We start from the raw sequence: 21,903 nt of genomic DNA on the forward strand, positions 1-21,903 counted from the left end.
AAATAGGCAATTCTAATTATGGTGACCCAGTTTCTTACGGAACAGAAAATTAAGAATATAAAACATACCATATTGGATTAGGTGCAGAGACCATCCATAACAATAATTTGTATATAAATGTGTACATCTCTAATTTCTTCTCTGTAATAAGTTACTGAAGTACAAGACTACTTCTTCCTGGGGTTCTCTAGCCCATAAAGCATCCTTCATGTGGAAGCCTCTCAAAAATAACTTATGGGTGAAAATAACCTATTTTTGATGGAGGCCTCAAAGGCTGTTTTATAGAAAGGAATGTTTACTTTCTGCGACATGATCTTAAATAGGTAAGTAGACATACCATAAAAAATACCTATCTTTCTAAAGTAATGGATTATGAATCTGTCAGCCATGAATGTTCCTAAACCCTGTATTAATGTGTTCTTTAAACTATGCCAGCTTTTGGAGGAAAAATGCCTTCTAAAACCCAAATGCTCACAACTTCAGTTTCCTTCAAAATTCTGACCTATAAAAGATACTCTATTTAGTTAAATGGTTTACCGTTAACTTTATATTAAAATTCTGTCTCCTAATATTAGATACCAATTAGGAAAAGAAAAGGAAAACAACAAAGTATCTCAATAATTCAACATTATTGGGGATAAGAAACTTATGATGAGCATACTTTCCATGTAATTTAAGTTTACTAATTGAAACACCAGAACTGTTTAACTACTTTGATGGATATCCTCTTCAATTAAAAAGAAGAAGTATGTACTTAACTGACTTAACAGAGAATACTAAATATCTGACCTTTTATTGCTCACATTAGATCATCATTATGAAAACCAAATATTCTATACTATAATATATTGATGCTTCCAAGGACTTCTAAGACTTATAAAATTGTTCCTATTCATTGTAGCCTTTAAAAGGCCCATGTTCCAATATTTTTTTTAGTATATGCAATTACTTGAGATAGCTTTTCTGTATTTCCCCTATCATTTCTTGCTGGGACCATCAGGCCCTCAAGTACTTTGCATCCCTGCCTTCCTCATTTTGCTGCTTTTAATCTGCCATAGGGTGAAAGATCAGATAACCCAACTGAGAATTGTGTCTAAGGAGATACGTCCTTGGTTGAGGTCGGTTGATCTTGCCAGTAAATAAAATGTGGGAGCTTTCTAGTTGGTGAACATCCATAGTTTGAAGGATACTCCATAACTGTGTCAGCTTATTTCCTGGGTTTTGCCTATTTTCTAGATATCTGAGTTACAAAATTAGTGACCTCTTAATGAAGGAGGTATTATAATAATTTAAAATTTTTCCCTTTTAAATTTCACATTTTATAAACATTTTGTGACATGTTTATCTGGTTGTAGAGAGCTGCTTAATTACTTCTTAGTGATTTATTAGTAAAAGTTAAATTTAAACCTATTTTGATTCCACAAATTTAGAAGAATTTAGTAGTAATATATACATGTCACTTTTAACTTGAATACTTTGAATTTAATCCCATTAAAAACACCAAACCTTACTACAAATTATCTTATACTCACAAAACGTTATGATCAAAATGAAAACATCATATATACGAATTATTTAATACAAAAAAGCCGAAGAAACCAGCAGAAATCCGTGACACTGCAGTAAGTTCTATTCCCAGGGCCTGTATGAGTTCATGATGGAGAACCTGAGCATAAGGAAGCACGTTAACTCTTCCAGGATACTAGTACACTGGTTCATTAGTTTGTTTATTTTAAATAGTGAGGAGCAGGGGGAGAGAAAGGGAAGATCACTACTGAGCACATACCTCAAAACTGACAGGCATATTTCGCTTCAGAGCAATTTCAAACACTAAGCTGATCTCAGATTTATTCGCATCCTTGTCATCATCCATTTCTTTTCCTGATTCGCCGTTCTAAATCACAAAAAACAGGATGACGATGAGTCTTCACTTTGTAACAAACTGTATATATATTCTACAATCAAGAGGGCCTATTTAAAATACTGTAAGAAACAAGAAACCAGAGACTGTATCTTGTGGATTCCTATATAACCACAGGAGTTGTGGGCTTTGCTGCGAGGCATTTTGTGATTTAATTTGTAGGGTGTTTTTTTTTTTGCTCAAAGTGGAAGAATAAATGCTGAGTGTGGAAATCTTTTAGTCAACCATATACTAATTTGAGTTTATTCTATGTCCCCAGACTCAATTCTCTTTAGAGATGTCTATCCCCCACCTATCCACACACACACACACACACACACACACACACACACCACTTTCCCTGATATTCTAATATGCTGTTTAATCTTCTGTAAAGACTAAACTATAGAAAGCTTATAAGATGCAAGTCAGGGTTCTGGAGCTATATCTCTGGCTTTGGCACCAATTTAGTTATTCACTTCTTTAACACATACTTCTGAAGAGATTCATATATGTTGAACACAGGGTATTAGAGATAAAAAGATCAAGAGACAGTATTCCTACTGCCAAGAAACTTATGACTTAGTGTGAAAACAGATAAGCAAACAGGTAAGAATCATAATGAAAGTGTACAAGGAGAAAAATACCTAAGTCAGCCATTAACTAAGATGAATCTCAGACGGGGAGGACAAGAGGTTTGAGAGCACGGGAAATGTAGGAGTTGGACAGAACAGTTTGCAGTAACTAAGTGGAGAACTCAATAAGGAAGTGACTTATAAGACATGTCAGCCAGAGATACTATTTTGAAATCAACAGAGAAGGCAGCCGAAGCCATGGGAAATGGGTGCAATTACTCAAGATCAGCCGATATCCTGGTCTATAAAATAAAGTAGGACTGAAAAAAGTCCACGAAAATCTCTTCCACTTCCAATTCCTTGATTCTAAATGAACACAATGTAATCTCTGTTCAATAAACACAGCATTAAATGAAAGGTAAATGAATGCTATTTCTCATCCTTGCTCACATCCTCAAGTCCTGTGCTGCCTGAGAAGAAAACTCCATAGGTGAACCAAAGTCCTCAAAGGTAAGGTCGTCCTAGCAGGAACACATGAGTCTAGTACAGTAGACAGGTGATCTGAGAAGCAAATCATAGCAGGTCACCACTCTAATATTCTTTCCTATCAGAAGAGATTATCTCTTTTATTTATAGAAATGCATTTATTTGTCTTGTCAATAATCTCACTGGGGAACTATAAGGAAGAGACTGTCACAGGTAGCAGTAACATACCTGAGGTGATTTTTCTGGAATAGGTTCATTCTGCAGTGCTTGAAGGGCTTTCATTGCAGCATTGTGTCTAGCAGCTTGTCGAGTCTTTCCTTCCCCAAAAAATTCATTATTTCCTACAGTCAGCTGAACATAAAAGATCTTGGGCATTGGGCAATGATACCTAAAATAAAAAAATAAAAAATATTAATGGTAGTCCAATACAACCATTCTGTAATCATGAGTAATATTTGTTTTCTTGAAAATGATAGTAACTATATAATGTACTATACTCTCTTATTCACCCCAATCAAGTATTAACCTCACGAATGTATTTATAAACAATAAAATATGAGTCAATATAGCTACAAATCTATTTCTCCATGAAAAGCATATTATAGAAAACATGACCCCAATCAAGTATTAACTTCACGAATGTATTTATAAACAATAAAATATGAGTCAATACAACTATAGATCTATTTCTCCATGAAAAGCATATTATAGAAAAAATATTAAAATATAATATGGTAAAAATTATTCAATTATATCACGGAAAACTTTTAGTAAGAAGTTTTCAGTCAGATTTTGACAGATGTGAGCCAAATGGTCTGGTGCTGAAGGGAGCCACAACAGATGCAGGAGACAGGCAAGCCCATTTAGGGGACAGCATGCAGAGGACGGTGACTTCAGCAGAAGACAGTTATGCTAGACATGGGGGAGGCAGAGAGATGGAGCTACTACTCCATTCCAAAGGAATAAGTACTTTGCCAAGTAATAAGATCAGACTGAACAGAAGAAAGAATGGGGAGGTAAGCCAATTCTTGAGCAGATAAGCAATATTATAATAAAATATACTTAAAGAGAAAATTTTTAGCAGGTTTGTGTTTAACTACTGAAGCAAGGAGTCACAATTAGGAAATAGTGATGCAAATATGAGGGGATATCAGGGTTGAATGAAGAACAAACTAGAAGAAATGAAGAAGAAATAATTAAGAGGATATGCAATGAAATTGATTAATTCAACAATTATTTATGGAGGATATTCTTTATGAAGAGGGAATATGACAATGAACAAAAACACATTGTACTGGGCAAGACAGATAATAAATAAGGTAATATGCAGAACATCTAGTATGTTAGAGATCTAAGTTAAAGAGAAAAAGGAAAGGTCAGACATGTCAGGGAGGTGGGTTTTAGACAGGGTGACCAGGGAGGGTCTCACTGAAAAGATGACAATTGTGTAAAGACCTAAAATAAGTGAGGGAGAAAGCCACCCGGATATCTGGAACAGCGCACTTGAGGCAGAGAAAAATAGCAAGTGCAAAGGCCCTGGGGCAGCAGTGTGCCAAGCATGTTCAAGTGATTCAGAAGATGCCTATCTGGCTATAGTGGAGGGATACGAAAAGAAAAGTTAAGAAATGAAAAGAAGTAGCCAGATTCCATAGGGCCTTACCTAGAAATTACTGTAAGGATTTGACTTTTATCCTTAGTGAAATGGCCAGCCACTAGAAGGTTTGGAAGAGAGCGACATATCTGACTTGCATTTTGGAAGATCACCTGACTATTATGTTGAGAACAGACTGTAGACAAATGATAATGGAAGCAAGGAGATCTATCAAGAGACTACTACAAAAATACAGGAGAAAAGCAACAGGGGCCTGAACTAAGGTGGCAGCAATGCAAGTAATGAGAAGCAGCTGGATTCTGAATGAATTTCAAAAGTAGAGCTGATAGGGGGTGTCTGGGTGGCTCAGTCAATTGAGCATCCGACTCTTCATTTCAACTCAGGTCATGATCTCAGGGTCATGGGATTGAGCCCTGCGCTGGGCTCTGTGCTCAGCAGGGAGTCTGAGATTCTCTCACTCCCTCTCCCTCTGCCCCTGCCTGCCCTGGTGCACATGCACTCTCTCTCTCAATAAATAAAATCTTTAAACAAACAAACAAAAAAATACTAATAATAAGTAGAGCTGATAGGGTTTACCCAAGGATTAGTTATGGAACATGAAAGAGGAGTCAAGGATGATTCCAAGGTTTCTGAGCTGAACAAGTGGACGACAGAGTACCCATACAGTGAATTGGTGAAGACTGAATGCAGAAGGATTTATTTGTTGGGCATGCGTATCAGCAGCTCTCGTTTGGAAATGTTAAATTATTCAGCCTGTTTAGACATCCAAGTGGAGATGTCAAGTGAATAGTCAGATTTCTGAGTCTGGACTCCAGGAAAGAGGTCCAAAGTAAATATAAAATTTGGGAATCATATATATATATATATATATAGTATATATACCATATATATATATAGTATATATACCATATATAAATACCATATATATATATATGGTATTTAAAGCCGCAAGACAGGGGTGCTTGGGTGGCTCAGTAGGTTAAGCGTCTGCCTTTGGCTCAGGTCATGATCCCAGGGTCCCAAGATCAAGTCCCACATCAGGCCCCTTGCAGTGGGGAGTCTGCTTCTCCCTGTGCACCGCCTCCCCATGCTTGTTCTTGCTCTCTCTCTCTCAAAAATAAATGAAATCTTTAAAGCCTCAAGACAGTGCGAACTCTGTGGGAAGGAGTAACAGGAGAAAAACCAGGCAAGCACAGTGTCCTTCCTGAAAGCCAAATGGGGAAAAAAATCTATCTTGGAGGAGAGAGGGGTCAACTATGTCAAATTATACTCACAAGTCAAGGAAAATGATGACCGAGAACTAAGACCACTGAATTGGGCAATTTAACAAAACTGAAAAGGAATGATTTTGATGCAATGGTGGATATACAATGTAATGCCAAAAATTAAGTTAAAATAACGCCAGTGCTGAAAACTGTCTGTTCCAAGCAAAGAGAAGTCCAATTGAAGTCCTACTGAGTTCTGGATCATTACTGAACAGCCCAAGAGCAGTGTTCCATATTCCCTGAGATAAACTGGACAGAGCCCATTGTGTAAGAATTCACCAGGCAGATGGGAGTAATCAGGGAAGGTTTACAGAAGGTAAAGGACTAGAAAGGTACACCAGCACTGAAGATACAGATTTGGGAGGCAGTAATTGAAACCATGTGAGTGGATAAGCACCTGGAAAGGGTAAGTGTAAAGGAACCAAAAAAGAGCCTAAGGCTGGGATCTGATTGAGGCCCATGATCAAAAGGCAGGGGAAATAATAGACAGCAGTGAAGGAGATGAAAGAGGGTCAGAGTTAGAAAAGAGATTACCGCACAATGTCAGGGAAATCAACAGTGTCAAACATCGAGGAGAAATCCAGAGTATGAAAAAAAAGAAACAGTCGCTGTTTTAAATTCTTAGAGTCAATTTTCTTGGCCCACAGTTTTCTATTACTTTAAGATAAAGCATTTTAAGCAATTTTAAGCAATATGTGTTTTTATTATGTCATAGGTTCTCATTTTTAATTGGCAAATATAAAAAAGTTAAAGGAAGAAAAAACCACTTATGGTAAAAGACTTTTAATATGCAAAGACTAAAAAGCATTAAAAACCACAATCTGTTTTGCTCTTTGATTACAGTAAGTAGTACACTGAGGTGCACAATTTCCTACTGCACTCCTGAAGTGCACTTTCCTATTATTTTAGATCCCCCTTTAATGCAGATATCCTAACAGACTAATACATTAAATGCAGGTTATCTTCATATTGTATACCACAAAATTCAGTATTCCACCTACACAGAACTCTGTGCATATTTTTAACTCGTTCCACTATAAAACTTTAAAACAGACAACCTGAAATCAGAAATTTACTCCTGTACTAAGATCTTATATGGCAAGCTTTCACCATAGAGCAAATGTTTACAATTAATTATACACTTCTGAAAACAGAGGTCCACAACTGGAATGCTAACAGACCTTTAACTACAGGAGAGGGAGTGGGCGCCACTGTAATCGCTAAGGCCTGCTGACAATTACAAAACTCATTTCGGTTTGCCACAGAGACAAACAAAATTTCTGTTCATTATGACTTTACTGGAATATGATGTCATAACACATAACCATACTGAAACAATCTGATTTTCTGACCAAAATATTAATTACACACTAAAGAGCCCTTGGGGCCTCTTCCTTTTTGGCCATCAAACACGGCTCTATATATGTATATGTGGATACATATGTATATGTGCATTATACTGTACAACTATCAGAGGAAAAATTAGGTTTGTTGTCTTTTAACAGAAAAAGTAAACTATTCTAGCACTAACAACAGGAAATACCAAGACCAAATGCCTGACTTGTTTCGATCTCATTTCATTCCATCCTCTAACTTAACAATGGTTCTTAATATTCTACCCCATGTGGTTTGATCACCTTATAGATCATATCCCCTCATATCATCACAACAATTAAGATTAGCCAGAGTACCCTCAATAATGGCACCCAGACTCAATTATAGGAGAGGTGATGCAGAAAGTCTCTTTGTATGTTAGGTCCTGGTCTCTAAATATTTGTTTCCTTTGCTAAAGAAACACTCAAAGTTTATTAACTTTGAAGGTTGATGTGTTCTAAAGAGAAGTTCTTTTCTGTAATTTATTTCAAACATTAAGCTCATTTTTTTTTAAAGATTTTATTTATTTATTCATGAGAGACAGAGAGAAACAGAGGGAGAAGCAGGACCCCAAGGAGCGGGAAGCCCGATGCGGGACTCGATCCCAGGACCCTGGGATCATGACCTGAGCCGAAGGCAGACGCATTAAGCTCATTTTTGGTAAAGTACTTTTTTTTTTATGTTATGTTCATCACCATACATTACATCATTAGTTTTTGATGTAGTGTTCCATGATTCACTGTTTGCGTGTAACACCCAGTGCTCCACACAGTACGTGCCCTCTTTAATACCCATCACTGGGCTAACCCATCCTCCCACCCCCCTCCCCTCTAGAACCCTCAGTTTGTTTCTCAGAGTCCACAGTCTGATTTACTGTCCCCCTCTGATTTACCCCCCTTCATTCTTCCCCTCCTGCTATCTTCTTCTTCTGCTGCTTCTTTTTTTTAACATATATTATTTGTTTTAGAGGTTCAGGTCTGTGATTCAACAGTCTTACACAATTCACAGCGCTCACCAGAGCACATACCCTCCCCAATGTCTATCACCCAGCCACCCCATCCCTCCCACCCCCCACCACTCCAGCAACCCTCAGTTTGTTTCCTGAGATTAGGAAAAAGTACTTTTAACAAGTGATATACATATTTCTAAAAATTAGCCGATATTGACCTAATCTTACATTGCTATTCTTGAATGATTTTTCTCAATGAGAATTTTGTGGTCAATGTTTACATTCCCATAGTGATTACTGTTAAAAGATGGGCCATGAAAACTAATCCATCCAGGCTATTAAAGTTTCGGGTTCAAGGGCTTCTACCCACAGCCTCCAAAATGTATTTTGCGAAGTGCGATCCCATCATCAGAATTATCCTCAGTGCTTGTTAAAAATGTACATTCCTGTGCTCCACCCCTGATCTGTTGAATCAGGCTCTGGGGACAGAACAAGAACCTTCACTCTAATAAGATTCCCTGGGAGTCTTTCATACTAAAAGTCTGAGAACCACTGCTCCGTGGTATCACTATAGCCCACAATACAGCTTATGTGATTTGAGATGACTTCAAGCTCCACGCAAGCAAGGGACCACATACATTCCTAGAGCACCATGGTTAGGTTTCCTAGCTCTCTCTCATTTAACCTCACAGTAGCCAGGAGAGACAGATGTCCCCATGGTCACCGTGAGAGGTAACAAATGTCCCCAACATAATGGTGAGGAGTCAAACTGAAGTCTATCTAACTTCAGAGTTCAGGAAGCTCTTAAGTCGTTTCCTTTATCCTCTTCTATTTTTGTGTTTCCATTTTTTTTTTAAAGGATTTTATTTATTTATTCGAGAGAGAGAGAATGAGACAGAGAGCATGAGAGGGAGGAAGGTCAGAGGGAGAAGCAGAATCCCCACTGAGCAGGGAGCCCGATGCGGGACTCGATCCCGGGACTCCAGGATCATGACCTGAGCCGAAGGCAGTCGCTTAACCAACTGAGCCACCCAGGCGCCCCCAGTGTTTCCATTTGTTGATTAAATGGGATACGTCCCTGGTAGGCTAGAGAACATAATCCAAGAGTTCTTTCTAAACCGAAGGTCCACTGATAGACTTCAGAGGCTTTTACTTAATAGCTGCTGAAACAAAGAGAACTCTATAATGAAATCCTATGTTTTTATGGTATGTCAAGTCAAGCAGGATCAAAAAAGAGACACAAGTGAGTAACTTACCAAGGGTGAAAAGTCAGAATAATGGGCATCGTGTGTCACACTGCTAATAGTCTAAATTTTATAAAGGCTGCTTGTAAGGCCTTGTCCCCTCCCATGCCTCTTTGCCTTCTGTCCACTGGAAGTCTTACAAAGATAAACAAATAAAATTTCAAATAAAATAAAATAAAATAAAATCTTCCCTTTCTTTAGATCCCCAAAAAAGTCTTTAGATTTGGCCTATCTTCAAGACATCACAAGTCAACACAGCAAAAAAGAAAAGATGTATATTTGGTTCCTTTGAATTAACACTTGACATTCCTTATACAGTCTTGCTTTGATTTTTGAGTTAAGGGAAGATTTTACATTCTTATACAAGTATTCTTATAAGAATACACATAGTCTTACACTTCTACTTGATTGTCGGTTGTAACAAGTTTCATCTATCCTTGCCATCCACCCTAAAGTTACTTCATTAATGCCCTCTTTGTAGCCTCCTTTTGTATAAGTCTGAACAAGTAAAAGCCACGTGTCCTCCCTACCATCTGGTGACTGCCTTATTCTCTAACATCTCCACTTTCCTAAGTATCATTTTTACAAGGTGAGAAAGACATATTCCAAATAACATGAGAACTTTTAAAAACTGAAAAACAATTGCCTCATTTTATTTGATAGCATTATTCATAAATCTCAACCCAGCTTAAGCATTCATATCTCCTCTACAGGTTTATGTCCTAAAATATATGAACAAATTATCTTCTCATCTAATAAGGAGAGACTTTGGATTTCTGTGTTTATTTCTAACATTGACTGAAAACAGAAATGTCACTTAATCTTTCTATCTCCGTTTACTTATCTGTAAAATATTTGCAGAATCTATGTTTAAAGACCTCTCAAGGCCAAAACTTAGAATTCAAATGACATGTTGGTTATTTTGACTCTTTGTACACATTTTGGCACTGCTAAGCATTCTTTTTACTTGCTATAGAAAAATAATAGGTTTTATCATAAAGCTATAAAATAGTCCTTGGCACACTTTCAAGCTTGTATGTATATAAAATGTCTAGATAGGAGAGGGTTCTTTCTCTGCACATCTATAAATTTTGGAAATATATCTTTTATGGGATCTAAATGTTAAGTCTTAAGGAATTTCAAAAATTAGGACCTATTTAAAAAGATTCACAGGGCAGCTGAAAATAAGCTTTAAAGAGGGTAAGGATAGTCTATTCTATTTGTAGAATTATTATAATTGTGTTTAAAATGTCCAGGGGAAAATACAAAAAGATATGTACTAGAAACTAGGATAGGATGCTTTGAAGTGACAGAATTATAAATGATGATCTCTTCCGTAATTTCAAATTTTTAAAAATAATGGTTGTACTGGCGTATAAAGAAAGAAAGAAAGAAAGAAAGAAAGAAAGAAAGAAAGAAACTGAAATAAGTCTAGTCCCCATCCAAATAATGGTACATCTGTGTTCCAAATGTAAATTTGATAAATTAGTAGAATGGCCTGTGGAACACAGAATATAATCCCCAAAAGTAAATAATCTGTACTATTGTCACTGACACTAGTACCACGATAAGACTATGGAGAGCACGGCATGCTATCAAAGAGCCCGTGTTTTTAAATACACAATCTCCACTCTCAATTCTATACGTCGATCCAGCATAAACCTATCCTTGCCCCTTTCCTAAATAAATGGGTATCTAGATAAATCATCACCATCATCAACATCAGCATTACGATGATTACAACAAAAACATATAAAGCACTCACTATGTGTCAAGCACTCTTCCAAGCACTGTGCATACTAATCTCAGTCACCATAACAAGCCCAACTCCATTTTACACATAAGGAAATGAGAAAGAGGTATTTAACTTGCCCAAGGCCACCCCTCCTTGAGCTAACATTTAAACCCAAGCAGTCTCACCCCAGAGCTCATGATCTTAACCTCTACAGTATGCTGTGGATGAAGTAGATAAATGAGCACCATAAACTGCAGAAGTACTAACTATAAACTATGGAAAGGTCACGCCAGGCTTGGCATTTAAGGCAATTTAAGTCAAACTAGACGTAAGAAACCAATGGTCGCAGGCGCCTGGGTGGCTCAGTCGGTTAAGTGTCTGCCTTTGGCTCAGGTCATGATCCCGGGATCTCGGGATCGAGTCCCACATTGGGCTCCCTGCTCAGCGGGGTGTATGCTTCTCCTTCTGCCCTTCACCTCACTCGTGCTCTCTCTCTCAAATAAATAAATAAAAAATATTTTTAAAAAAATAAGAAACCAATGGTCACATTGATTACCAAAGAGAATTCTTGGGGGCACTGTAAGTCCAGGAGACCATGCTGGCTACAGTCTTACTCCTCTCTTTCATTCTTTGTCTCCTCTCTTAACCTTTCTGAAGCCCATGCCTAAATGTCGATGTTCCGTTACGGAATTGCAGACCAAAAGCACAATGACATACAACTTCACACCCAATAGGATGGCCATAGTCAGGCAGCCACTGTGGAAAACAGTCTGGCAGTTCCTTAAAACATTAAACAGAATTACCATTTGACCCAGCAGTCCCATTCCTAGATATATATATAAACCAAAGAGAAATTTTAAAAAGGCACTGAGCAATGCCTGGGTGGCTCAGTGGGTTAAGCGTCTGACTCTTGATTTCAGCTCAGGTCATGATCTCAGGGTCCTGAGATCAGGCCCCACATCAGGCTCTACGCTGAGCATGGAGCCTGCTTGAGATTCTCTCTCTCTCCCCCCATGCGCCTCCCCTCCCTGGCTCTCTCTCTCTCAAAACAACAACAACAACAAAAACAAAACAAAACAAAAAAACCCCAACCAAAAAAAAATTTTTTTTTTAAAAGGCACTAAAATGAAAATGTGTACACAAATGTTCACAGCATTACCCATAATAGACAAAAAGTGGAAATAAACCAAAGGTCCTAAAATGGAGTACTGTGTAACCATACATAGCAATGAAGTACTGATACCTGGTACAATGTGGATGAACTTGGAAAACATTATGCTAAGTGAAAGCCAGACATAAAAGGCTACATATTGTATAATTCCATTTAGATGAAATGTCCAGAATAGGCAAATCCACAGAGACAAAAGTAGATTAGTGGTTGCCAGGGGCTGGGAAGAGAGAAAATGGAGAATAACTGTTAATGGTATGAGGTTTCTTTTAGGGGTGATGAAATGTTCTGGAATTAGATAGTGGTGATCATTGTACAACAGTATGAATGTAGTAAGTCACGGCATACAGAATTGTACACTTTAAAATAGTAAAAATGGTAAATTTTATGTTATTGTGAATTTGGCCTCAATAAAAAAAAATGCTGATCCTCCCTAGGGTTCAATCTTCTCATAGACAAAACAGTCTTCCTAGGTGATCTCACATATTCCTATTTACATTTTTGGCAAACTCCCAGAAATCAGCCTATCCAGTGGAGGCAGGGCAGGGGAAAGGGAACAAGAAGCATCCCTCCCTTTTGCACTCTTGGAAATTAATGAGCTGGTCTTCTTCTGCCCTTGTTTGAGTGCCAGGGGGTATGTGAATTAAATTAATTCAATGAATATTTATTAAGGGACTAATTCATGCCATGGACTATTTTAGTCCCTTGGGATGGTGGACTGCCCTCAGGACACAATCAATCAATGAATAAAAGAGTTTCAACTGGTAAGATGGGTTAGAAGAAAAGTAAAGCAGAGTAAGAGAACAGAGTAAGAAGAGATCCTTTAGGAAGTGATGTTTGAATAAAGAGGTGAATGGAGTGAAAATTCCAGGCATAGAGGGAAAAAAAATGTTCCAAGCATATGCGACAGCAAGTGCCAAGGCCCTGCAGAGATAGCATACAGCCATTTTTTAAAAACAGCAAGTGTTCTTGTATCTGGAAAGCAGTGAGTCAAGAGGTGAGTGTTAGGAAACTAGGTCTGAGAAGTAGCTGGGCAGCAGATCAGAATTCAATTCCATGTGTGGCTGAAGCCATGAGAGGGTTTTAATCAGGGCAGTGACACGGTCTGACATATTAAATAAGTTTCTCACTGCTGTTTGCCTAAAGAGGCAAGAAGAGAGCAGTTGGCAGGCCACCACATAGTCGAGGTAACTCATCTCTGAACACACGAGGCTGAACTGCCTAGGAGAATATGGTAGGACTGCAGAAAGCCCACTTAAGGACTACAGGCACTATTTCAAGATGGGCCCAGTCAGCACAGTTATATCTTTCTGTAGCTTCCTGGGTACAAGTGCAGAGTCAGAGGAGTTGAACTTAACCAGTTAGTTTTAACAAGCACTGTTCAAGCTGGGAGGAACTAGAGAACACAGGAATTAAGTGACAAGAGACCAGTGAGAAATGAGTGAGAAACTCCAGTGAAACGCAGCCCCTTGGACTCTGCAGTAGTAAAGGCTGCAACCACCCTGGAGGTTCTGCTCAATGTTTTCCTGAAGCACAGGTAACAGAGGATACCCGCTATTTCCTGCCGTCCCCCTAGGTGGATGGCATGTAGCAGAGCCAGCAAGACATGCCTCCCGGTGGTGGCTGACAAGCACAGCAGTTTTGAAAGTGCTTCTACTTGGTAACTGTACAGAAGGGTTCTTGGCAGGGCAACCTGGTGGGGGGGCTCTCCTTCCAGAGCGTGCTGCCACTGTATCCGTCTGGCTACCGCAGCGCACCATCTGAGATAGGTAAATAACTGGCACCACAGTCAGCGATGTGGAAGCTAACAGTAAGTTAGGAGTGACGGCACAAGAATGGGTCTGGGTTCCTCAGGGCAGCATTTCTCAAAATGCAGGTCCCCCACAAAAAGCATCAGGGTCCTGCTGGTGGGATCTGGAACACTGTTATAATCCAGACTCAAGATTGACCAGACTCTTCGGGTGGAGTACAGGAGTCTACATTCTTACCAAACAGCCTCAGTGATTTTTATGCATGCTGAAGACCCTGGGTCTTCTTCCCTTCCCTTGTTTGTGAATACGAAAGCTTTGATTCCTACATACTAATTTTGTACTCATCTCCCTTACTAACTTCTCTTGTCGCCTCCAGTAGGTTTTTAGTTGATTCTCTTGCAACTTTCCAAGTAAACAATTATATTTGTTCCAAAAAAAGGTAATATTTCATATTTCTTTCCAAACATTATTCTTTTTTTCCCCCCTCTAATTGCATTGAGCCAAACCTCTAAAAGAAAACTAAATAGCAGTTGATAATGAATGCTCCTGTCTTGTTTCTCACTTTATGGGAAACGTGGCTAGTATGTCCTCATTAAGCATAATGCTGGCTACTGGGTTGGGTTGGGATAGGAGGGGAGTATGTGTGTCAGAGAGAGAGAATGTGTGTGCATCAATAGAGTCTGTTAAAGAAGTATTCAATTCATAATATATTGGGTTTTCAAAGTCAAGAATTAATTTTTAAATATCTTTTCAGCATCTGAGTAGTTAACAATTTTTACTTTTCATCTCTTAATAAGGTGTTTTTTATTAACTTATTTTCTAAAAGTGAAACAATTTCGCATTCCTGGAATAAATCCCACTTGGTTAAGCTGGTTCTTCTTTCAATGAATTGCCAAATTTTGTTTGCCAATATTCCAGTTAGATTTTTCCATTGATATTTTATAAATAATACTGATCTGAAGCTCTAGTCTTTCTTGTTTGCTTTTTTTAAACTGGCCTTGTTGGGCTAGACAGTAAGACTAGTTTTGATTGCCCAAAATAATGTGTTTCCTATTTTTCAAGGGTTCAATAAAATTTCTCTGTGATACCATCTAGGCCAAGTGCTTTTCTCCAGGGTGGTAGGGGGAGCTAATGGTAACTAGCTATATGACTACTTGTCCTTTTAGTTCTACAGCAATGGATCTTTTTTGGTAGTTTATATTTCCCTACAAAATCACCCAGTTTGCCCAGGTTCTGAAATAGTTTTCCATGAGTTGAACAAAGTAGTCCTTTATGAGAATTTTCATTTCCTGTGCGTCAGACCTCTCCCATCATCAGACTATATTTTGCATATTTGTGCTTTGCATTCACATTTGCTTACTTTGATTAGATTACATATTTAAGTATTTTATTGGTTTTTCCTAAGTACAAGATACTGGATTCTGTATATTTTTTCTATTTTTCTTCTGTTTTCTAATTAAGCTATTTCTGCATTCATTTTCCTCCTTCAGACTTATTTTGTTCCTTCTCTAACTTCTTGTGTTGGATAAATAATTAATTTTCATGGTATCTATTAATATAAATAGAGTATTACTAAATTGAATTTACCTTCTCACAGGCTTTGTTTGTATTATAATGTCTTCAAGAGAAAAATATACTATACAGTGTTTCCTAAATGTTTTTGGTAACAAAACCTCCTGATTAGTGAACGATCATGTGTATTCTATGAAACACACCTTGGGATATGCTGTTCTAGGCATCATGCCTTAGTTAAGAGTCTGTATTCTACAGGTTACTTGCTTAATCTATTAGAAGCTTTTTATCTTGAATGTAATAAAGATAACTTAGCATTTTATTTATTTTTTTTAAAGATTTTATTTATTTATTTGACAGAGAGAGACACAGCGAGAGAGGGAACACAAGCAGGGGGAGTGGGAGAGGGAGAAGCAGGCTCCCCATAGAGCAGGGAGCCCGATGCGGGACTCGATCCCAGGACCCTGGGATCATGACCTGAGCTGAAGGCAGTTGCTTAACCAACTGAGCCACCCAGGCGCCCGATAACTTAGCATTTAAAAAAAATACAATTAAAAATGTTTGTCAAGTACTTTTTATAAACTTGGAGTAAATAAGCACTAAGAGAGGGTGTGAATAGAGGAAAAGATTTTTAGATTTACAGTAAGATCAATTGGATTTAAGTTCCAACTACTAGATCTATAAGCACTTCAGGTAAGAGGACTTAGTTCTCTAAGACTCATCAGTGATACACAAGATTTTTGTCTGTATCAACTTTCTCAATCTTATTCAAGTGGCAAAATTGGAAAGAAATTACTGTATTTTTCATGAAATAGCATAATATGTGTGTGCATTTGAAGTGCACTCTACATTTCAAAACCATTAGTAAAATGTTTTAAAGAAATGTAATTTTAAGTTTTTAATATGTATTCACTAAATACATGCTAGTAGTCTAATGGCAGATTTTTAAATTTAAGAAAATTATGGGTGTGGGGTGTCAAAAGATAAAAAAATTTTTTGAGAAAATTATAGAAAATATGGCTTATTTTTTCTTTAACTTGTACGAAGATTCTCATTATTCAATTCCATCAACACATCATCTTTGGTTAAGGGCTGTCTGAGAATGTTCTGTAAAAAACTGGAGAGAATCACTCAAGTCCTTTCAACAACAAAATGGTTCCTGAAATTGGTTCTAGAAAATATTTTAAATGCTCTGTTTCCTCATTAACTTAAGCTCAAAAGTATATGCCTTTGAGAAGTTTAAATTAAAAAAAAATACATATCAGATTGTATTTTTAGAAGAAGTTTCACAGCCTTTTTGGATAAATTAATTTTGTAATGTCTATAATAAGAAATTCAATGGATGATGGTGTAGAATCTTCCCAAGAGGTTTAGAAATTGTTTGCTTTGTTACAATGTCCAGCCCAGACATCTATTCCAGTGCCTTTGCTGATCAGAATTCACTATCAACTTTGGATGCTTGCCCACTTCAAATACTCCCAAAAGTAAGGAGACATTACATCAGCGGTACCACAGAAAGATTAATGTGCTTTGTTTGGAGATGTAAATGGTAATTATACTTATTGCATATTTCTAGTACTTAGCCTTTTTTTACCTGAATCTAAGTGAATTTAGTTGTACATTTGCATATAGTTAAATAATAACAATAATGTGTAGTTAACAGACATTGGAAGGAATATAAAAAACTTAACTTGGCATTTTCCCAGCTAATTGTTTTTACAGCTTGACTTCACTTATGCATTAGCTACATTCATAAAAAGGTTTACATAAAGCAAATATTTTCATACTAAATCCCATTTTCCCACTGTTGCCCAATACTAAATCTTGAGTTGGATTTCTTTAAAAAAATGCTGGCTCTGACACATCATAAAAATTATAATTAAACATCTAAACATGTATGCCAAGGAATAGATACATTTAATCAACTATTTTATAAAATACATTTTATCTTCTCACCTGCAATAAAAATTAAACAAATGGATAACTATTTGTTTCATATTCCCACAATCATTTTTTAAAAATGCAGAATTTGGGGTGACTTCCATAGAAGCTGAAAGTGGAAGTATAATTTATTAGCTGGAATTGCCACATGGAAATATGCTGTCAGCTAGATTCAAGAATACAAGTAGTATCACATTATTGATAATAATCTTTTAAGGATCTTAAAAATATCTTCTGCTCTTGGTAACACACTTTTGACATTTTATTATAATCCATACCAGATGATTCATTGGAATTATACAGATCATTTGGAGCCAATACCATCGTCTGACTCAAGACTGCTTTTCAAAGAAATGGGAAAAAGGACCTGATCAACTACCCGGATCCTTTTGCAGTATAAAAAGTAACTTTTGCTAAAACAAAAAAGTACCTGGGACTTTTAGAAAACTCTTCTACTTTTAACTATTACTTTGAGGTAATGCTAAGTAATTTATTTTTTTCTGCACAAATCCTCTGGGGAATACTACACAGATTGCAATTATCTATGCTCTCCTTTTCCTGTACTGCTCAGATAATCTAGGTATGCTTTTCATCAATAAGTTAGTGTGAATTGTGTCTTATTCCAGGATGACACTAAGCTGAAGACATCAAAACTTCTTTATTTTTGCCTCAGGCAAAATACCTGTACCTGACACAGCAACAAGTAAGACAATACTGGTAAAAATATGACAATGATATGCAGTCTGACTACCATACATGGAAATACGTTGAGTAATATTTAGTATGAAAGGCTAACAGTTCTAAACTCTGATTATGATTCCTATTAACAATATGAATAATGGATGCCTGGGTGGCTCAGTCAGTTAAGCATCCAACTCTTGATTTCGGCTCAGGTCATGATCTCAGGGTAGTTGAGATCCAGCCCTGTGCTGGGCTCTGTGCTCAGCGTAGGGTCTACTTGAGATTCTCTCTCTCCCTCTCCCTCTGCCCCTCCGCCCACTTGCAGGCATGCTCTCGCTCTCTCTCTCAAATAAATAAATAAAATCTAAAAAAAAAACCCAACAATTTGAATAAGAGAATGCATTTTAGTCATACTGCAAATTCTTTTCTGTGAGCAAAATAGTTTTTAAGGAGATTCTTAAATGAGTCTGCCATGGTATCTTAATATTCCCAAAGAGCAGATGTTTACATGAGCTAGCAAAGTATAGCAGAAAAAGCATTAACTTTGAAAACATATAATCTTGGGTTGTAGGGCCAGCTCAGTCCTTCACTGGCCATGTAAACCCGGACAAATTACACACTGTGTCAGGTCATAATAGGAAACTGTAATTGTTTGCCTTCCTTCTTCTTGGCAACTAATCCATCATCCTTCTTAAACGTCCCCCAATGTTTCTATGATGCTTGAGCACCTCTTGTGCTTTTTGTTATTCCCTGTTAATACCCAAGGGGCTTTGCCACCAGCTCCTCAAATCTAGGGACCATGACACTAGCTCCACAGTATTATGTCTGCCTAGGGGATGACCAGGAAAGAGCTGCAGTTATGCTAGGAAATCTCTAGCCTTTCAATTCCCATGCTTGGTGGCATTCCCCATCAGTGCTCATACCACCCCAGGGAGACCACCACTTCATGCTCTCTAGGAAAACTAACATTTGGTTCATCAATCATTCAAGAAGCCAATGCACTTTAAAATATCAGGCACTGGGATGCCTGGGTGGCTCAGTCGGTTAAGCAGCTGCCTTCGGCCCAGGTCATGATCCCAGGGTCCTGGGATCGAGTCCCACATCGGGCTCCTTGCTCAGCAGGGAACCTGCTTCTCCCTCTCTCTCCCTCTGCTTGTGCTCTCTCTGTCAAATAAATAAAAATGTTTAAAAATAAATAAATAAAATAGTTTAAAATAAAATAAAATAAAATATCAGGCACTGTTCAGAAGATACATTGATAAGTTCAGGTATTACGAAAATCAGTAAAAACCAACTAAATAAACCTTCAGATGAATTTAATGCAAAAATAATGAATAATGTTAGTTTAACTATAATTTTTTAAATTCTCTTTGTCTTATGTCTTAAAAGACATTTATATACATGTTTGGGGTTATGTTCTATCTCTGAGGACTATTTTATGACCTGCCAGTCAACCACAGTGTAGGAGTCTAGTAACTCTTTTATCTTTGAAGAAGTGCATCTTGACCAGAGAATGTGAGAATGTCAACAAATAATAAGGAAATAAAGAAAGCAAGTGGGTCAAGGTTGTGTTAACTGAAGCCAAGAAAAAGCCAGGGAAATTAATGAATAATAACTTCCCAGGAAACACAAACTGAGAAGAGCAGTAGGCCATGATAAGAATAATACCTGAGATAATTATATAGTCTAAAACTGCCTAAGATTCTAAACCTGACCCAAAGGTAAAAGAGAATAGGTAAACAGTTGAAGTTACTCATTTTCATCTCAATGAGAAGAGAGATGAGAAAAAGAGAGAAAAGTTACACAAGCAAACAAGGGTGAAAAATACTTGATGATATTAGGCATGATATTAAGATTACTCTATTATATTACATTAGACTATTGAAACTCAACATACAGAACTTACTTGGATTTAAGAAAATATCAGACATAAAATAGTTTTATTTTTGTTTTAAAATGGGGTATGTAACACTACATCAAAAACTAATGATGTAATGTATGGTGATTAACATAACATAATAAAATTTAAAAAAAAAATACAATGGGGTATGTAGACAACCAGTAAGTTCAATACAGTAAAAAATCTCTTGCTGCCATTACTGATTTGGGGTAAGCCTTCCATATATTCTTAATAGGACAGGATGTCAAGCAAAATCAAAAAGTCATTCAAACCTAGTGTGTATAAGGTTCCAAAAGTATGTGAGGAAGCAACAGAGAATTCTGAAAATTTGAGACCCACATGGGAGTAAAGTAAGAATGCATCTTGAGCAAATTTTACTTATTATTCTTTTTGCTATTCTCCTGAAAAAGTCATGCACGAGAACCAAAGAAAAGGCTTGCAAATAAGACTCTACAACCTTATATGAAGAGGATGACACTTCTTTTAGACAAGGAGAAATCTGCAATGTAATCTGAGATTGTAAGACTCTGAGAATGCCAAAGCAGGACAGTGATCAAGACTGACAGGAACAGGACCATGGTAATCTCTCAGGAAGCAAAATCACCCTATACATGCATAAGAAATTTTGGTTAGAAACTGAACACTTTAGTGCTGGTGAACTTATGATGAAGTCAACTAGATGAAGAGCTAAACTTATAATCTTAGTTGTCATTTGACTCTTGTTATATCAAAATGTAATTCTAATAAAATCAAAATAAGTATATTCTTTTACTTCCCAAGTTTAAGAAGGACAGGACTCCCCTGCAAATGTCTGTGAACCCTGTATTAGACCATATAATTTCTTTAATAAAGCAAATAGTTTAGAATAAATGATTGACATACTATTCTGGGAGCAGTGTTCTAGGAAGGCTATAAAGTATGGGACTGATTTCTGCTCATACACATGGAAAAAGGGAGTCTTATTCACTATAGTCCTACTGTCTTGTAACTGGCATTGTAATTAGCACTTAAAGAGTCCAATAATGGCTGTGAACTGAGGGAGTAATCATAGCTAACTTTTAACTTACTCTATACGCCAACATTGCACAGACAGCAACTCTAAGAATCCTAAGTGGTAAGTACTATTATTATTTCTATTTTATAGCTGAGGAAACTGAAGAACAGAAAGGTTAAGCAACTTGGTTCAGGTGGAACCAGGTTTCAAACAAAGGTAGACTGACTACCACTAAACTATTATTACTATAGTCCTCTCAATGTGAGAATGAATGATTAGGAGGGACAAAATTAGACCAACAAGGGCCAGGCTCTTAGCTTGTGGGAATAAAGTAAATCACCCCACAACAAGGTGAGTTCAAAATAAAAGGATGGGGGGATGGGCAAAATGGGTGGAAAAAAGAGCCAACTTTAAATTCTTTGTAACTCTGCTTCAAGTTTAGCAATGTCTGTGAAAAGATAAATCTGATGTGTAAGTCATTTTTATACAATTAAGCAAATACATAACTATTAAAGTATAAAAATCCAGGTATGTATATTACTTTTGGGATACACTGCTATAAATGTTAGCTATTTCATGTTAAAAAGTTGGGAAAATGCTTGATTCTATAAACACATAGTGTTAGTTCATAAAAAAATAAAAAGTAAAAAACAGATGCATGTGGGATCTGACTGAGGGTGCTAGGAGTGGGTGAATCTAATTATGATGGTTGCTCCAAGGACTTTTTAACATTTGGAGTGATCAATGACCTTGAGGCAGCTGCATGTTATACTGAGGACAAGTTAGATCTGTAGTTTTCACCCCTGGCTACACACT

The 21,903-nt window shown here is 37.1% G+C and overlaps 1 protein-coding gene across 10 annotated transcripts in view; it reads right to left on the reverse strand.

Annotated features, from left to right (window-relative positions):
* STAU2 (staufen double-stranded RNA binding protein 2) overlaps positions 1–21,903 on the reverse strand; it is a 311,388-nt gene that overhangs the window by 189,854 nt on the left and 99,631 nt on the right. For all 10 annotated transcript variants that reach the window (XM_035011353.1, XM_035011347.1, XM_035011348.1 and 7 more), the window contains 2 exons: positions 3,190–3,349; positions 1,787–1,894 (listed from right to left, as the gene is read on the reverse strand). In XM_035011353.1, coding sequence (XP_034867244.1) covers positions 1,787–1,894; positions 3,190–3,349 — 268 coding nt within the window. The remainder of the gene's footprint in view (positions 1–1,786; positions 1,895–3,189; positions 3,350–21,903) is intronic.

Source organism: Mirounga leonina, unplaced genomic scaffold, assembly GCF_011800145.1.
Source record: "Mirounga leonina isolate KUSES-001 unplaced genomic scaffold, KU_Mleo_1.0 Mir_165, whole genome shotgun sequence".
Lineage (NCBI taxonomy): Eukaryota > Metazoa > Chordata > Mammalia > Carnivora > Phocidae > Mirounga > Mirounga leonina.